Genomic DNA, 20,574 nt, shown 5'->3' on the forward strand with positions numbered 1-20,574 from the left:
CGGAACAATGAATGCATTCTTTCTAAAAGCGAATGCTCACCTAGACCTAACTGAAACGTCTCTTGTAACCACACCCCCACAAATCTACGTCAGTTTGTGGTATGATTTGACTAAGACCGCCCAAATATAAACGCAAGTAAGGTGGATGTACCTGTCAGTACAATTGAAGAAGAACCTGATGTTCCTGGCCATCAATGACCTGGCCACCAAAAATGGCCACATTTCAATTCTTAGCCACAGTTTAAAAGCCTCATCCTCTTCCTCCATGTCATGGAACCCGGTTGAATTAATGCGATCGTAGGACCAAACAGAGCTTGGATGGGGCCGACTGGTGCTCCAATGACACATCGCCTGACAGATTAAGCCACAGTGTGCGCTCTCCAAACACCAAGAGAACCACAGATAGCCCACTATCTTGGACCGCTTAGCGGAGATTACGGAGAAACAGGTCCCTCTCCTGGTCAGAAGCACTTATTAAAGCCGTAAAGTGTTGTGGCGTGTGGACAGATCTTTATGACTAAATCCCAAAAACAATGCAGTGGAAGCAGTAAGCAGAGGTTACGGACGACGGAGGAGGCCTGCACGATCCTCATGGCCGGACACTTGGTCGCTAAAGTTGGCCCAGCTGAGGGAGGACACACCACGGGAGGTCCACGGGCACGCATCTGTATCGCCATCAGAGTAGGACAGATAAGGTAGCGCGTGCAAGTGCCTTTATGCATTAAGTGTCAAAGCCAGACTTTGCAATTGGATGCTTCTGCAGAAGTCAGATACGGATGCCCTTCCCATAGGTGAATCTCGATCACGAGATGTGTTCGACTTAATTTAGCGCCGCGCAGAACGATCAGTTCGCCAATATTACATCAATGTTCCGTGAGAGAGCATTTTATAAGCATATGGAGCAGTCTGTCCTGTGGTACTTTAGTGTCGATTGGTCTGTGCAACACAGAATGAAGTCAAACACACACTTTAGTTTGGAGACAGAGGTAGTGCACAAGCTCTCTGCTAGCTCTTTCCTCCACTTATCACAAGCACGTCATTCACCACTCATAAATCACATGAAATGTTCAAATAAATCTTTGGCAAAAATTTGTTTTATGCACTAGCACAAATGCAACCATGTGGAATTTTACCTCGCACAAAACATTTGAAATGCAGTTGTATATTTAGCATTTTGTTTTGTTTAAAAAGTCATCAATACTTTTACATATTTGACACACACAGACTGCAGCTGTGAGCAAAAGATCCGGTTACAGCACAGAACACAATCATGAAGACTTTCTTCTCTACAAAAGCCACATTCAAGTCTTCTGTTTTCTCGATGTGTCCAGACAACAGAAGAGCTGTGAACTTACCACAATGATGTGATTATAAATCATGCACGTTACATCATCCACATTACTTACAGTAACACGTAGCACAGTACACCATCACATCAAAGTCACTTTACTTTTATCTATTATCTAATGTTGAGTCTGTAACCAACAAGAACACAAGGCAGCATTACAGGTTCTGCTATTTTTTAATGATATATCAAATCATATAATTTTCTAGATAATACTACTGGCATATTACCTGTCAGGCTTCTGTGTTTTGCCTTGTAGTTCTTGTCCATGATGTTTTTGATATTTGTGTGTTGCAGTATGCAGGTTGTTGGCATTGCTTAGTTTGCTGTATATAATTGCTAGGATGACCACCCATCCCGCTTTGTGTTGTACCGCAGCATTTTTACCCCCTGGTCCCGCACATTGCATATTTAGAAAATGTCCTGCATTTTCATCAGTCTGTTTGTTTTTAGATGTCACACATGAGCCGTTTTTTGCTAAAGTTTTATTGAAGTGACAGTAAACCTTAAATTGAAACCACTTTCTAAGTTGTTTTATAACATTTGATTTATGCCTTAATTATATTGTAGTTGAAATTGACAAAATAACAAATAATTTTTACGAGGTGAATGGTAGAATATATATATATATATATATATAAATACATTACGTTATTATATCACAGTTTTATGCGTGTCCCACATTGTCCCACACAAACGTATTATCTGTCCCACATTTGGTTTGATGGGTGGTGCTCACCCTATATATCGCCCTCATATTTCATTTGACTTCACTGTAAATAAACTGCATATGAGTTCTTAACCGACTTTCAGTTGTTTGCTTGATACATTACCATTACAGTCATATACTGTATGTCCTCTAATATTTTTGACCACAATACATTAAATATACAAATATCCCTCTTTCTTTACAGCTTTGTTAAAAACAAAACACACACACACGCACACAGTGACCAGAGCGACCCGTCTGGAATGCAGAGGGTCTACAAGTGCTCTGAAGTCACCCCCCTTAATACATCCCATAATGCACCTCATCGGCCCACATGTCATCTTATTGAATTCACTCCAATCTTCCCCCTAAGCAAGCTGTCGCCTTGGCAACACAGTTAGCACAGCGTCTTGTGCAAAGCTCTGAGCCGCTCTCACACACACACACACACACACACACACTGAAAGAAACAGTGTTGTTTTACCTGTATCTTGACAGCGATGACCACAGAACTGAGCTCACGATCCAACTCCTTCAGAATGATCAACTTCTTCAGCGTCAGACTACACAACCTGTGACACACAAACAAACATACACAGACCGACGCGGAGGTTATTATGTGTTATTGACGTACACTTGACTTGTTAATGTGAGAGCTCTGTGGTGAATCTGAACAGCATTTTACTCTTTCTTCTTCAGAACACAAGCAAAACGAAATTTTGAAGCACGTTCATAAGCAAACACTGAACTACATCGACTTTTATGAACACAAAACCACTGCGCCATTTCTCAAAAGATTCTCTATTGTGTTCCACTGATAAAAGACTCACATACAGGTTTACAACCACACGGGGGAGAATAAATAATATTGAATAAGTCTGTCTAGACCTTATCCCGACACACACACCAGGGCTGAACAGTGCACAGACATAAATGTTGCACCTGCTATGGAAAAACGGTCTCTGCTAAGAATAAATGTATCAGTGTAGCACGTGTGCGATACAGTTTGTCAGGGGCATTAGACACAGCTGCATGTTTGTGTGAAGTGCGTTTCTCATTGTGCTTCTTTGTATGTGACATTAATAAATGGCGCGCTGATATTTGACTAAGTTTTAGTCTATTTTGCAAGATTTACGGCCCAGTCCATCCAACACATGCTACATGCGTGATACTCATGACCACGTTTACATGGACAACGAAAATGTGATATTAACACGATTAAGACAATACTCTGATTACAACCGGACCATGTAAACAGAGCTTTCTGATGACCTTAATCCGTCTAAACTCATAATCGTAGTAAACACAAATCGAATTAGGACGGGTGGAGCACTCGTATTGTAGTCGCATAATGGATGTACACACCGTAATCGCACTATTACCGAACTTTCGACAGGTTACACACCAGCACAGCAGTGGACAGACGTTTCGTTTAACGGCAAACAAGAAAGATGCCAACAATTCTAGAAAAGAATGTGGTACCATGGCGAAGAAAAACTAAAAATGTTATGGATACATGAAATTACGGAGGGAAGGTGGAATGGCGTCGCTTAGGGACGTAATGACGTATGCCAACTATGTAGTGTAACATGTAAAACAGGAACATGAAAGGTATATTCTTAAAGCAACTCATGTAAACACTATAATTGTAATATTAGCTCACTCCGAATAAGGCAAATCATTCGATAACTGATGTACATGTAAACCTGGTCAGTGACTACAAAACTTTAAACCTCTGATGCACCAGTGCTATGAGCAAAAAACGTGAACATACAGCCTACATGTACATGTCTCTTTTTTATCTCTAGTGTTCTCTGAAGAATGGACTCTTCGTAAGCTCTGGTTAAGATCTGCAGCAGCAATCTAAACTTGAACACGAGTTGGCCGCACTGAAAACCTCATTCTGCTCAGATTTTGCTGACGCAGACAAGCTTTTTCCAGGTCTGGAACCAAAAAGTGCTCATTCCGGTCAGTAACACTGATTACAAAAGTGCGGTTCAATATCTCCATTTTCAGCCACAAAATCGTGTTTATGTAGAAATACACTTTTCGATCAAGACGCTTCTTCAACCATTACCATTTATACAGTTAAAGTTTTTCAGACAGTCAAGCTCTGAAATTCTGTTTACCGAGCAAGCACCTCATTCCATATGTCAAACGGCCCACTGATGGACAATGAACAAGAGTTGTAGTGATGCTACAATACGTGAGACTATATAGCAGATCATTTCTATTCTTCCAACAAACAGATAAAGGAAAATCATGTTGTTTGTATTTTGATTCTTTAATATTGGACGCTCTCAGCTTCTGCTTTGTTGTTAATGTGTTGAGTTCAGCTGAAAACACAAACACCCCACTGAATCTATTCAGCTTTGAAAGGCCATTGAAAGAGCATGTGGAATGAAAAGCTTTGAGAAAAGCCAGGAATCATGGGAACCACTCAACTGTAAAACTGGAACCTGAACTAAAATCAGACTGAATGAGATAAAAACGACGCTGTTTTCTATTGCCGACATATTATTTAGTAATGCAAAATTAAAACAGGAAAAAAAATTGAACTTTACCCCAAAAATTGGTTGAATCATTTGCAAATATAATGTCATATATGTTATTAAAATATATATTTATAATACATTTTTGTGTAATATTAAACCGCCCCTCTCAAAATGATTTGCTGCATCTGGGACTGGGTTACATTGTGAAGTATTCAAATCAAGTATTCAAATGAGCCGAGTAATAATTTATAATAATATATGTTGGTACTAACGCTTATTTAAATCATTTTATTGTCATGATCCTGCCTCTCCTTGTCTTGGTTTTCGAGTCTTGTGGCAGGATCATGTCAGTCCCATGTGTTTTGTGTGGAGAAGGAGCATTGTTTTGGTTTAAGAAGCCATGCTCTCTCTCCAGTGTCGCGTCCTTTAGTCCCGCCCCCTTGTTTCCCCGGTTAGCGGTCCATTAGTGTTAGTCTTGTCTCCAGCCCTGATCCATCTTTCCCTTAGTGTTTCAGTCCCCTCACCTGCCTCGTGCAATCCTCCTGTTAGCTTTCCCTTAGTGTTTCATCCTTGTCACCTGTGGCCACTCTCCCTGTGTCATCAGTCCTTGTTAGTGTTTCCCTTTATCAAGCCCCAGTTTTCCCTCTGTCCCTGGTCGGTTCATTGTCATTATATGTTATCGTCATCCCTGTTGAAGTCACCTTGTTGGATTGTACCTGTTCGTGGATTATCTTGTTCCTGTTCTAAGTTTGTGGACTTCTAGTTTATTTATTATTCTTATTACCCTGTTGTTTTGTCCCACTTGTGGGAAGTTTTAGTTTACATTCTTGTCTTGTTTTAGTTAATGTTTTCCCCATCGAGGGTCTTTGTTTAAATAGTTTTGTTATTTAACTCTGCTGCCTGCGCTTGGGTTCTGTCCACACAACCGTGACATTTATGCCCTTTAATATTAACTACACGTCTTTTAAATTATAAATAATATGTACATTGTGATTTTTAGCTCAAAATAAATCGATGTTCAGTATAACAAAAATACAAAGTGGTTTATATTTCCTTTAGTTAAAAACATTAAACTCAGCATTTAAATAAACCATAAATAAATGTCTACGATCCGCGCGATTACTTTATGAAAACTACATTAAATGTACAACTTGCACATTGTGCCATGTGATTGACCTCATTTACTTCCGGGTAGGTTAAACCATTTAGTTTTCCATTTGGGACGATACTACTCTTCTAAAATTCATACACTACATGGTGGAGTGCATAGTATGTCATTTGGGCCAATGTTCAGTGTCTACAGCTGCATTTCTTCTTTTAGTGAAACAACACCGACCACATTGTTCATCAGCGAAACCTGGTGTACCGGAGTGAAGCTTGGTGCGTCTTGCATTCGTTTCGCTTTATCACATCACCCACAATTTGGAACGGCCTTAACCGGTGCACACATGATCAGCTGTGATTCTGTGCTGCACAGACCCATTGGCGTATGACAGCTAAGGTTCAAAACACACTATATTATCTAGGAATTTTACTGCAGTTTACTATAGGCCTAGTAAATACTATACTCTAGGCTACTACAGTATTTCTATGTGGACAAACATCAATGTCCTTGTTGTTAACCGGTCTATTTGTGATGCTGTGTACATTTGTGTTTTTAAAGGTGATTTATGCTACAAAACTTCAAACCTCTGTAGCACCAGTGCTATGAGCAAAAAACGTAATCTACAGTTTCAATTCAGATCGTGGATCGAGATTCATTTTTGATGAAGATCGTGATATGCGTATATCCTGATAAAGAGTTTTCATGAAGAGATGTGAGGTCAGCTGTGACGTCCTGATCTCACAACACACTACTGACATGAGAGAACTCAGATCCTCAATGATTCTCTCACCATAAGAGGCTTAACAGAGATACAGATGAGCCACACCACACAATCTCACAGAACTGTCTATTATTGAAGATTGTGATTGGTTGGTTGGAGGATGTTGTGATGTCATGATTTGTAAACCAGCTAAGCTGTGGAAATCTCAAACACAGGCCAACCAACACAAGCTCAGTGACTATAACGGTGTACCTGCTCACCAAACACAACGCTGCCACCTAAACCAAAAATTGTACATGATTTAATTTTAAACATCATATAAAACATAAATAACAGGTCTTTTTAACTTGAATTAAACTGAGAACAAATAAACTTAATTTAAGTGCTTCTTAAACCTCTATTTCTTTTTAAAAACTAGAGGTCGACCGATATGGGTTTTTCTGTGGTTGATGGCGATGTTTTAAAATCGGCCCAGCCGATGGCCGATATGTTTGGCCGATTTTCTTTTTTCCACCTTCATCTCATAAAATTTTATTAAGTAATAAGAAGTGATACAGAATATTGCTTAAATTAAACATTAGCCTTAAATCTGTTTTCCGCGTGTCCTCCCAATTAATATACTTCAAATTATACCATGGTCTGTTTGAATACAGGATTCTGATTGGCTGGAAGGTGTGCAGGAACGGGTAGCTCCAGTCATTGTGGTTACATTTAAAATGACCTTACAAAATAACCTTATTTTCACCTGTTTGATAAAAAATTACACTGTAAACATCAATAAAATCTTCCGCTTCGTGTCGAGTGGTTCTTGGCCTCTACGTCGTGCCTTAAAACCCTTTAACGCACAGCTAGCTGTGGATTATCTTTTACATATATTATAGTTTGCCTAGGATTCTTAGTTTACTAGCAATGCCAAGGTCGTGGGTTGGATCTCAGGGGATTGCAAATACTAAGAATCCCAATTCCAATTGCAATCTGCCAAATGCATAGATGTAAATGTTTTCACGCTGTGTTTAAAACACAATGACAACAGTCTTGTCACAACCTTAAATGAACAAGGCACTAACGTGTACATGAACCCTTTAAAACTCTACCATAACTCTTCTAAATGAACAAAGGTTGTATCCAGTGTGTGTGTGTTTGTGGTCATCATTTACACTCCACTTGCTCAGAACAATAAGACGACTTGAATGGCTGCTCTTCCATTACGATTGTCTGTTGTGTAAAATACTTTTAACATTTTAAGTAAACCTGAGTTTGTATAAGTACACAAGCCCATATACACACAGATCTTGAATTCTCAAGAAAACATTGAATGGCAGTAATGATTGTAAATATAAAACACATAATTTATTAACAAAAAATGACTGATATCACAATGTAACAATTTTTTGTGTTGTGTTTCTTTATGAAGTTTAAAGATTGAGTAGCATGCTATGTTGTGCATTCTGACTTCTTTACACTGTTAAATGGGCTGGCTTCTCATGCTTAACATCGACTACTAACATTTCGAACAAACATGTAGTAAAAGTGTTGCTAACGTCGCAAAACCGGCCAAAAAACTAATGTTGCACGTATGACAGAGTATTTCTGTGCTTCATACAGTCCCCCAGTACTCCAAATTGTTTCGGAAAGTTTTTTATATGTCTGGATCCCTGTTTCGTAACAGGGATCCTATTCCCTTGAATTAATTCTCCCAGAAAAGCACACCCACACGCCAACTGACTACCAATGGAAGACCTACTTATCAAGATTGGCTGCGCTGTGATCCTGCATCTGCAGCTTGTTAACGTTCCGAACAATAGAATCACCAATAACTAGGGCACTTTCAGCAGGTTTCTCAGTCGTTATTCTGAGAACACACACAGACCGCACGTAGAGACCAGGGACATATTATAGTATAAGACTGTCCTTAAAATCGTGTCTTTTGTTTGGTAACCATGATCATTTTAGTTAGGACAAAATGCAATGACAGAGTAAAGTTTCCTAAGAACATTATCTTAACTGCAGATAAGAAAATTTCCAACTCAAAACGTATCTGCCAGTGCTAACAATAACATTACAATAGCGCAATGAATACACAAAATACGACAAGAACCTCAAAATCTGACGAAGTGAATGGATAAAAAGATCTGACGCAGCCATTACATGCTTCACAGGTCCACATTGGTTGTCCTGCTTATGACGTACATTAATTATTACTTTCTGCTTTAACCCTAACCCTAACCACCTTTATTATTCAGCTGATTAAATACTATTGCTGAATGCAGTATTACGATGTTAACATGTTGTGCTGGGGATGATGGCATGCTAGCAACAGCTAGTAAATGTTTTTCCATTAGCCCGAATATTTCGCATTTACTACATACTGTAGCTCTACATATCTTTTATTTTCAACAAGCAGTGATGTTAGATAATCACGTGTAATCACAAACTATTAACAAAATCAAAAATAGGCATTCATTGAGACAAAATACACATTCAAATGCTGGGTTGTTTTAACTAATGCCTGAGTCAATATTACACAGAACACATGGTTGGGTAAATGACAAGCCAGCATTTTTTTGGAGTGTAGTGATCAAGTACTTGTACTTTTCCTATATCTCTGGACAGCACAGCCACGCACAGATTCATCAGCCAAGAACAACTGAAAACAAAAGATGTTTCAACAAATCAGTTCAGTTAGATCAATCATAACTCTCGCAGTCACATCATATCTGATTGATATGTATCCATCAGAGAGTCCACAATGCTTTCTGCTGAACAGCTAACTGAGCTCCAAGAGACGACCCAACAGGGCCACTGAGACACCTCCTGTTGAGACAGCAGATAGCGAAAAAGCTCTAAATGTGTGTACTATGAAAAACTTAAAGTCATCCATCAGGAAAAGCACACTAGGACTTTCATTGCATAGGCCTATTCAACGCAAAACTGCATCAAGTAGCCCAACATCCCTTTCTGGCCCCAAACACATGTGTTATGCTCCATTTGATCCTACTTTGAGTTTTCAGGTGAAACTCACCAAAACAGCACAAAACAGTTACTGACACAAAACATTTCAAGCAAGCCGGTGCAAAAACATCTAGTGATGTTGATTTGACAGCAGCTGTTAAAATATCAAAACTATGTAGGATCCATTTCCTTGCCTCGACACATTTGAGCTCATCCAGCTTTGCATTTTAACATTATTCCAGAGGCACAGAGGAAAACAATTGTTTTTAAAAGGTGGAATGATGCGTGCATGGCCAACACATGGAACACAAAGCACATTATGTACCCTGCTGCCATTTCAACACAAATAATGACCCTCCACAGAGTCCCACACCAATTAAAGTTCAATGAATAAGCATGAATAATTGACAAACCACTGACTGAGTAAAGGTTGCATGTTTAATTACCAAAGTCTTATCTGTGCCCTCATTTGTCTTTGTACAGAGGAGAAAATGGGCGTATATGACGTTTATAAATCAGACCCACGTAATATGTGAGGTCCACAGCAGAAATTTAGCCTCACAATACCAAATACCGTGCATATCATCAAACAAGCACCTCAATTAAAATGTTAGGAGCGCAAGCATCAAATTTAGGGGCATACCATAAATCAGCCTACAATGCAATTATTCCAATTTTTCCACATAATAACTCAATTACTGTACTACTACATTTCCAAACAGTCGATAACAGTGACAGGATTTGGAAACACAGATTGTACTATTTAATTCAGTTGTTGTCTGCCATACGGTGAACTGAATGTGCTGCTTCACCCCAATGCTCACTCACAGATGCCGAGAGACTATCACTGCACTTGGAAAGCAAGACCACGCGCTCGTGGAGCAGTATTGACAACACTTTCCCACTGAATGAAAGCTAAGGTTCATCCAAAAAGATGCTAGATTTGTCGTTAGGTGTTTCTTTCGAACAAACATGTAGTAAAAGTGTTGCTAACGTCGCAAAACCGGCCAGACGAATTAAAAAAGAATGGGAAAAAAACAGCGTCGCCTAGCAACTTTTTGGGTGATTAGAGGCGATGAAACATCTGTAGGAGCGAGAAACATAAGTGCCGTGTGACCTGCACAGTTTACTTATCACTTCAGGAGTCGGGACTCTCCCCCTCTGACACACACAAACTTATACTGATGGGCTCCATATATACCGGTTTTCAACATGAAATAACAAGCAGAAGAAAGCCCTGCATACATAAATGCAATGGGAACTGCACCAAATCAAGCTGAGACTGAAATTACTTACAAATATTTAATAAATCACATGTATTACAAACACATTAATAATCTTTTAATTTGACATGTTAGTGAAAACATTTTTATATAAAAGTTAGTAACATGCAACTATTTTCCACTGTACCTCCACTGGCCCTTCACAGCTCTTTTCAGAATTCAATTTAAATAATCAGCTGCATCATCAACAACAGTGCAGGAAAGTGCAGAAAGTGTTTTTCAACACACATGTTTCATAAAGTGCTAAATAAAAACATCAATAATGAGTAGAGCCCGACCGATATGGATTTTTGGGGGCCGATGCCGATGCCGATATTAACTTGAAAAGAGCCGATTTATAAGCCGATATTTTGATTTTGAAAATAAACTGGATATTAGACCCATTTCCTATAAACTGCACTTACACAACATTCAATAGCAAAATATCTGCCTGTTCTAGATATGTGGGCTGTATAAACCATTTTCCAGAAGGGATGTTAAAAAAAAGCCTTAGATTACAGTCTCAATGACTAAACAATTGCACATCTAAAGTATATATTTTTCAATGATCACAAAACAGTCTGGTTTTAAACATTTAACACTTTTATTTACTTCCAGTTGAAGCTGGTTTTAACAGTGTGTACTGTAAATAAATTATAAGTTAAAGTTAAAGTAAAAGAGCTATACCAAACAAATTCAATATTCCACAAAACCATAATAAAATTAAAATAAGTTAAATGTATAGCTACATATACAATAAATAAATATAAAATATAAAATAAATAAATAATACCAAAATATAATTAAAACAATGTAGAATGTTCTCAATATATACAACACACAGGCAAGAGGTTTTCCTCCTTCACTACTTTTTACAAATTATACTTTTAGACTTTTACTCTGTCTACCTCTGAACTTTAATATTTGAACAGTGTTTTGAAAAATGTCTTGAACAGGGTGCTCCTTAGTACTGCCAGTTGAGAAGTGGCAGGTTGTAGTACAGGAAGCACAACATCTCTGCCTTGGAACCTGTTAGAGAGCTCCTCCTATCTTGATAGATGGCCCCCACAGTGCTGAATACCCTCTCACTAGGGACAGATGAAGGTGGAGGAGTGAGAAACCTCCTGGCCAATGGAGCCAGAGTCTGGAAGCGGCCAGCGTTTTTCATAACATGAGTGAAGCATGAGACTCTGTTTCTCATGTTTTATCGGCCGTTATAAACGCCGATGCCGATTTAAATGCCATTAGCTCATATCGGCCGATAATATCGGCCGGCCGATATATCGGTCGGGCTCTAATAATGAGTTGAGACATAAAAGGCTGATGAACTGGCATTCGGCCTGTACTTTTTACTCATTTCATTTCATTTCAATAATCAATATTATTTTAATGACGATCAGACGAGTTTAAAATATGATGGTGGTCTGACATAATCGGGAAATCAGATTTTATATCTTTGCTTTGCTCACAGTTTGGTCCTTAAAGCGGCACTACGTAGGATTGGCCTTTTTGTCGCCATCTCAGTGTGTAATTGCTACAGCAGGTGACGTGCGGAGATATTTTCTTTATGTGTGTTGTGATTCGGCTGACAAGTACGGTCATGAATCATTGCTCATGATACAACTATATGTATTACATGCAAAGCCTTGCCATCATATCTGGGATATAAGTCCGTAAATCTGAGTACAGGCATCACTTATCCGTGCTTATTCGCGTCATGTTAAATACAGATGTGGGGAGGTAATTTCTGAATCACACGAGGTCCCCAGATAATACTAATCCTGTGCGAAAAGGGGTTAAATTACATTTATCATAATGAACATAACAAAGAGAGAAAGAACACCCGATGAAACATTACCCGTCTTTATGAACACAACAGAACCGTTTTAAAGCCTTTCGAATCACAGAGAATTCATGCCACCTTTGAAATGCCTTATTCATTCTCCAATCACATTCACTTGTTCTTTGTAAACTGTCATCAGTTCGTACTTTCTTGTTTTTCACAACTGATGAATCCCCAGATGTCAACGCTGCTTGCCGTTCAGAAGTAAAATGACTAAACGGCGCCATAAATAATACTAAAAGTTGTATAAAATCCTACCCAACAGTTTTGTGTACACCCTACAAATCGCCTGTCACTCGCAGCATCCACGCATGGGCTTGCAGCCGGATCCTCTTCGTTCTGTGTATGAATGTGACGAAATGACGCACACACATAAATAAGAATCTCCGGGGAAGACGACCCGACAGTGCAAATTACAATCCACTATTACAAGCTTTCCGTGGTGAATCCCGCAAGGGTAGTGACACCGTTCTTTCATGTACTTGCTCAATGATTGGTCTTAGCTCATTTTTACTCAAAATAACTGACGGACTGCCACTTTAAGATTCTAAAGCTCATATACACCCAGCAAAACTCTTTAATCCTTCAACTGTGACAGTCGTAAATAACACTTTACCAACACACGTAAAAGCCTTTCAGATGGGCTACACTATTTAGCACGATTTTCACTAGAAACATTTAAATGCAAAAAAAACAGATTTGATCCTGACTCACATTCGGAATATCTTTCACTTGATTTGGGTGTGTCCAGCAGCCCCAGAAGCACTGAGATACAGAGATACCTGTGGGACGCCTCATCTGTTCTCATCACAGCCAATAAGACGCACATGTGAGTCACACTGATGAATCTCGTCCCACGAGCTGCTCCAGATCTCCCGCCGAACATCAACAAGCCGCCACAATAACTACCACTCACACGAGGACAACGATGAAAGAAACACAAAGGTTTCTTATTTCTGTTCAATGCACATTGTGAAGAAAGAGTGCCAGAGAAATAAACATTGATAGTAACACATATGGCAGTTCACATGTACAATGTCTGATGGAGATGCAAAAGTGCACGACAGATTTATTTTATATATCAGACTACAAGAAGCCACATTTATAGTCGTGTAATACAACATTTATAACAGTCAATATCACTTCTGTGTGTATGATATACTGTATGCACCTTCTGTATTGGGTACCCCCCCCCCCCCCCCCATCGCTTGAACTCCCACGTAATGTATTTCCGACTCATGTTGAACACAAAACGACAGAAAAGAATGTCCTGCTTGCAGTATAACGTAAGGTGTAATGCAGTAAGATGAAGCAGGTGCGCACGGGTGACTGATGTTTAACCGGGTCATGAGAAGACAGAAGGCCAAAGCTTTACACTTATGAGACACATGTCGTGATGAAGAGACATCTCAACACCACACTCACTGCATCCCTGCCTGCGTTTTACGCAGTGACATGCCGATAAGTTGCATGCGCAGAAATCAAACCTCGCAAACAAACCGACGCGTGTGTGTTTCACGATTCACATTGAAGCTTTACCGATGCACACATCTACACGGCAGCATTACCTCGGCACGCAGCTCGGAGACGAGCGGTCAATCTCCCACGTCGCGAACAGATTCATCGGCACGGGCATGACGGGAGCCGAACCCGCGGCTCCGGCCACGGCTGATCCTCCGGGGGCGGCTGCGGGTGCACAGACACCCGGGTTCGTGAAGGCGGCCCGGACCCCTGATCTCTCCACAGCCGCGGCCATCGTCGAAGAGACTCTTCAGCAGGACCGGGATGTTCGCGGACCTCTCAGCTCGCGCGCATCTTAGCTCGCAGACACAGATTTGCTCCGCTTAGGGGGCGGGGCTTCACACGCGAGCGAGCGCGCGGCGGTGGCCGGGAGAGAGTGGGGTCTGTCTGCGGAGTGCAAGAGAGAGGCGTAACTGGGAAGGGGCGTAACTTGTAATTGTCCAAATCACACGGAACAACGCGAGATATAAAAATGTCACATTGTCGGCAAGATGGCGGGCCGTAGAGAGACAGCGGTTTCCCGAGATAAAAGTTTCAATTTAATCCTTTGAGTAATTTTCATGCAATAGTAACACACATGTTGGCAACGTTTCGTCGACAATCTGTTAAAACATAACTTTAATCGTTTAGGTGAGCAATATTTTTATGTTCTGGTGTGGGCTAATAACTATTGGGGGTAAAAAGAGCAAGACCCGTGTTGACAAATACGGCCTAAGAGTCAATGCCATGGTCAAAAATGAGAGATTTCATTGCAGTGAATGACTGAAGGAGTAAAGAGTGAATGAGTGAAAAAGAATAAACAAACTGTATAGTACATTTCCTAGATACAGTACCGTTTTCTTACATTAGTATATATTAAAGTTAACTACAGAATTGATAAAGTCAATGAATTTACAGCAGGATACTACAGAATACTATAGTATATGTTAATAGAGTGTTATAATTACCATAATATTCTACAGCTGTAATATACTACAATTTACTAAAGTGAACAATATTTTAATGTGATACACATGTGTTATTGACTAAGGTTTTGAATAGAAAGAAAAGTTTAAAACAATGCAACACGGTATAATTGTATTGTTTATTTATTATTTTCTTACATAAGATTCATATTTAATTAATATGATGGGTGTTTCGAACTTTAAATATTTACCCACTCGTGTAGGCTACGTGCTTTACGATCTCTTCTCATTAGCCGGGTTTCCATCCAACATAGCGAATTTAGCTTTTGCGCAAAATTGGATTATCGCATAAAATATTTGCGAACATGCACCGTTTCCATCCGACTAGTCCTACACTTCCTAATAAAATGGCACTAAATATTAGTAAAAAAAGTAAGAGAAGCCAGTGAATATAAGAATCTTCATATATGATCAAGACGATCGCGAAACACAATGAATGCGGTGCTGTTGTGGATGCCTGCTTTTTGGGACAGTCATGACAATTCTAAGAGGCAACTAGAGAAATAATTGACGACCTTAAGAAGGACCATAACAACATTTCTGATGCTGTGTAACAAGACCAGTAGTACTCTGGTTAGGCAGGTTAACAACGCCGTCTCACAGTGCGTGGCTTTTTGGAGGAATTTATTCGGCAAATTAATTTCCATCTCCCATTATTTGAATGAACCCTTTTTCGCAAAATGAAAAACCACCTCAAGCGATTCGTTTTTTTGCGAATTAAGGGTTTGATAGAAGAAATTGAATGTAAAACATCTGAACAGCTGTGAAATTCAGCTCCTAATACCTCCTACATGGAAACAGCGCCTCCATTGTGGCGTAATGCCGCATCTGCAGTTACAAACGACAGTTTGTTTAATGCCCCCTGTGTTTTTTGTGATGACACTCGACATAATTTTCACATTACAAGTGACATGATACAACTCATTTCAATGGAGAGCTGGCGACATCCCGTGACATGAGCAGTTACAACCGTTGGCGACAGGGTGGCCGTGTCTAGCGATACAACAAAGTTGAGAATTGTTCAACTTCATGCAAATGAAGAGCGACTTTCCAAAGCGACAGCCAATAGGACGATGGTAGAGCTAACGTGGATGTTGTTACTCAGAAAACCACTAGTGGGAACGCCCACTGGTGGGAACGCCAACTGGTGACTTGCAGCAACAAAGTTGAGAGGCTACTCGCTGCACAGCAAATGGGGGGAGCTTACTTATAGCTCCTCCTCGCTAGACGTCCACGGAGGAGGAGCTTCAGCCTCGAACTACACCGCTGTGCAGCACGTGATGCGCCCCACATGGGAAGATGGTGGAGAGTCAGAGAAAATTCGAGGTAATCTACAGCTTCAGCTTCGAGGGACTGACTGTGGAATATTCATGTTAATGGTAACTGGTCATATTTGTTAACAATACAAAGTATTGATAACTATACTTTGAATGAAGATATGCATTATGAACATTCCTTAGTATACAGGTCACTTGTCATAAATAATGCACACTGGAAAAAGGTGTACTGTTTTGCACTCTTTCAATAAAGCCGACTGTCAGTCAACAAGCAAGTGATCCAACCGGATAACGTCATGGAGGTCACCCCAACTACGAGATATCCATCCATTTTTTTCCGCTTATCCGGGGCCGGGTCACGGGGGCAGCAGTCTAAGCAGAGATTCCCAGACATCCCTGACCCTAGACACTTCCTCTAGTTCTTCCTGTGGGACACCGAGGCGTTCCCAGGCCAGCCGGGAGACATCATTCCCAGGCCAGCCGGGAGTCCCATCAGCGTGTCCTAGGTCTTCCCCGGGGTCTCCTCTCTGTCGGATGGGCCCGGAACACCTTCCGGGGAAGGCGTCCAGTAGGCATCTGGACTAGATGCCCAAGCCACCTCAGCTGACCCCTCTCGATGTGGAGGAGCAGCGGCTCTACACCGAGCTCCTCCCGGGTGACCGAGCTTCTTACCTTATCTCTAAGGGATCGCCCAGCCACCCTGCGGAGGAAGCTCATTTCGGCCACCTGTATCCGGGATCTTGTCCTTTCAGTCATGACCCAAAGCTCATGACCATAGTTGAGAGTAGGAACGTAGATTGACCGGTAAATCGAGAGCTTCGCCTTGCGCATCAGCTCTTTCTTCACCACGGCAGACCGGTACATCGACCGCATTACTGCACCGATCCGTCGGTCAATCTCCCATTCCATCCTTCCCTCACTCGTGAACAAGACCCCAAGATACTTAAACTCCTCCATTTGAGGCAGTAACTCTCCACCAACCTGAAGTGGGCAAGCCACCCTTTTCCGACTGAGGACCATGGCCTCGGATTTGGAGGTACTGATTTTCATTCCAGCCGCTTCACACTTGGCTGTAAACCATCCCAGTGCATGCTGAAGGTCCTGGTTTGAAGGAGCCAACACGACAACATCATCTGCAGATAGCAGAGACGAGATTGTGTAGTCCCTAAACCTGACACCCTTTGGCCCCTGGCTGCGCCTAGAAATTATGTCCATAAAAATTACGAAAAGAACCGGCGACAAAGGGCAGCCCTGCCGGAGTCCGACATGCACTGGGAACAAGTCCGACTTACTGCCGGCAATGCGAACCAATCTCCTGCTTCGGTCATACAGGGACCTGACAGCCCTTAGCAAAGGCCCCCGGACCCCATACTCCGGAAACACCCTCCACAGGACGCTGTTTCCCTCTCCTGAGGCGCCGGACGGTTTGCCAGAATCTCTTCGAGGCCAGTCGATAGTCCTTCTCCATGGCCTCACCTCCCAGGCCCGAGTCAGATGAAACGACCACAAAGTCGCTGATGGACACCCTTATGCTTGAACATGGTGTTCATTATAGACAAACTGTGACTAGCACAGAAGTCCAATAACTGAACACCGCGCGGGTTCAGATCAGGGGGGCTGGAGTCCCCAGTCGGCGCACTTTCCAGCACCTCTCCCAGAGACTCCAAGAAGGTTGGGTACTCTGCACTGCCGTTCGGCCCGTAGGCACAAACAACAGTGAGAGACCTATCCTCGACCTGTAGGCGCAGGGAAACGACCCTCTCGTTCACCGGGGTAAACTCCAACACATGGCGGGAGAGCTGGGGGGCTATAAGCAAACCCACACCAGCCCGCCGCCTCTCACCATGGGCAACTCCAGAGTGATGAAGTGTGGAGTGTGGTTCCAGAGCCCAAGCCATAAGTAGAGGTGATCCCGACTATCTCTAGTCGGAACCTCTCAACCTCATGCACCATCTCAGGCTCCTTTCCCGCCAGCGAGGTGACGTCACACGTCCCTAGAACTAGTTTCTGTGTCCAAGGATCGGGCTGTCGAGGCCCTCTCCTCCGACTGCCGCCCGATCCACTATGCATCAACCCCTTATGGTACCTCCCGCACGTGGTGAGCCCACGGGAAGGCGGCCCAACGTCCCTCCTTCAGGCTGAGCCCGGCCGGACCCCATGGGGAAAGGCCCGGCCACAAGGCGCTCGCATACGAGCACCGACCCCGGGCCTGGCCCCAGGGTGGTGCCCCGGTTGATCCATAACGGGGGACGTCACGGTCCTTGAAATGTCTTCCATAATAAGGGTTTTTGAACCACTCTTAGTCTGACCCGTCGCCTAGGACCTGTTTGCCTTGGGAGACCCTACCAGGGGCATATAGCCCCAGACAACAAAGCTCCTTGGGTCACTTGGGTACTCAAACCCCTCCACCACGTTAAGGTGGCGGTTCAAGAAAGGGGTATGTACATATAGATATGTTTATCTATTGTTTGACATATTTATGCAATTACCTTCCTGTTTCATATTGAATATTGACCTTGTTATTGAAATGTCTTATCTTTTGTCACAAAGGACTCTGCTGTGATGAAACGGATTCAGCTCGCCAGTGACTGGGTGGAGGAGAACCGAACACGCTCAAGTTCAAGTTCACTTACCACAGATCACAAGCACGAGTGAGGATGATGCCTTGTTTGCCATAACAATGCGGGATCTGTTTTTCGACACCTTTTTTATGACGCTGACATGGATGAAGAAACAATCCGGGCTCCCTTCCTTTTCACATTTGAAAGAATTGAGGACATGGAGTTTTTCATGCAGGAAATGTATGATAGAAGATATCTGCGTGTGTCATGCCTGCATATCCCTGACCTTTGAAAAAAAGGCTAACTGGTAGATCTGTGTAAATATTGTTTTGTAAATGGTTTTGTATTGTGTTGTAGTTTTAGGTATAAAAAATTTCTTGTTTTTCAACAATTAAAGTTATGTGGGGAAATAATTCTTGTATCTTTGTTTACTAACATTCAATTTAGTTTTTTACAGTTTGTTGCCAGTGATGGATCCAACTATGGAATATGTCTTCCCGATTTTATAGAACTAAAATTTGAGTCCTGTTTCACTAGATCTCTTTTTCAGGAACTTATTAAATCCGGGAATATCAACTCTGTTGTGAGTCGATACCTTAACCCACCCTAGGACTGTCGAACTGCGTCTGACTAGAAACAGGTTCAATAGGTGTTGTTAACCATGCCAGATAACAGTATCAAAATATTGTCTCCTGATGTTATTATGAACCTTGAGATGGAGACCATTGGAGACTCATATCAAGACAATACAAGACCCCACAAGCTAAAACAATATTGTAAATAAGGACAATTGTATATTATCAATATATACCATGTATATAACCTACTTTACATCTCAACATGGAGTTGAGAGACAGTTAATCTTATTGTGTCACAGTGACTTATAAATAATTGATATGCCTGTTTATTATAAATTATGATGTTGCTTGTGTGTAACCCGCCCTCTCTTGTCAGAGGTCAAACAGAATAGGCTTGTTTGAGATGAACAAAATCTGCGCAGAACCGATCACCGTGAGATGCATGCTGGTTAGAAAAGTGTCTGAGTTACGTCCGCCTAGCTCTGACCTCATGCTGACGTGTGCCAAAAAACTCTCGCGACGGCGAGGCGGCTGTGTCGGATTGAGCAGTCGAGCGCAGTTGCTCTCCACCGACTGCGCTACTCAAAAGCATGATGGGAAACGACTGACTGACGACACAGCTTCGTGCTCATTGGCTGAGAATGTCAGCTGATATTTTTTCCCCTTAATTCTAAGTCGTCCATTACCTATAGCCTAATACGATTTACTTTTTCTATAGTACTTAGTAATTAGGACATGTTTTATTTTTATTTTCTTGGTTTGAAGTGAAGTCCTGTTTGTTTTAATTTTCTCTTTATTGAGAGATGTGTATTCTCTTCATACGTTGACATTTTTGTACAACATTACTCCATTAAATAAATTAGTCAATCCATCAATACATGCATACATCTAATGTGACTGTTTTACAATTAGGCCTCATGTTTGTGTTTTTATCTGATATCTTTATTTGGATATGTCTGATTCCAGGAGTGCAATAAACAAAACCCACACATGCTCATTTCTTAATTTAGAATGTGTTTTTGTTTCATATTTTTTAAGAATAATTTGCAGCACACACTTTTCCTAATCATTAAACATGAATTGAAACTTACATTAAGGTGACAAACAATTGTGTAATATATTTATATGGAATATTTGTCATGTAAAAAAGGGATAGTTCACCCAAAGAACTTTTATTTTTCTTTGGGTAAACTATCCCTTAAGTAGGATACACACTTAGGTTAATCAGCTGTGTCATATC

General features: G+C 41.3%; 1 protein-coding gene across 4 annotated transcripts in view; it reads right to left on the reverse strand.

Annotated features, from left to right (window-relative positions):
* The window catches only part of LOC306903201 (phosphofurin acidic cluster sorting protein 2), a 40,615-nt gene extending 26,330 nt beyond the window's left edge, over positions 1-14,285 (reverse strand). For 2 of the 4 annotated variants that reach the window (XM_079472201.1, XM_079472199.1), the window contains exons 1-2: positions 14,001-14,285; positions 2,539-2,626 (exon numbers count right to left, since the gene is read on the reverse strand). In XM_079472201.1, the coding sequence (XP_079328327.1) occupies positions 2,539-2,626; positions 14,001-14,188 (276 nt within the window). In that variant the 5' untranslated portion in view covers positions 14,189-14,285. The remainder of the gene's footprint in view (positions 1-2,538; positions 2,627-14,000) is intronic. The other 2 variants (XM_079472200.1, XM_079472198.1) reach the window with 1 other exon arrangement.
* Positions 14,286-20,574: the final 6,289 nt, after the last annotated feature.

Source organism: Barbatula barbatula (genome assembly GCF_947034865.1).
Source record: "Barbatula barbatula genome assembly, chromosome: 13".
Lineage (NCBI taxonomy): Eukaryota > Metazoa > Chordata > Actinopteri > Cypriniformes > Nemacheilidae > Barbatula > Barbatula barbatula.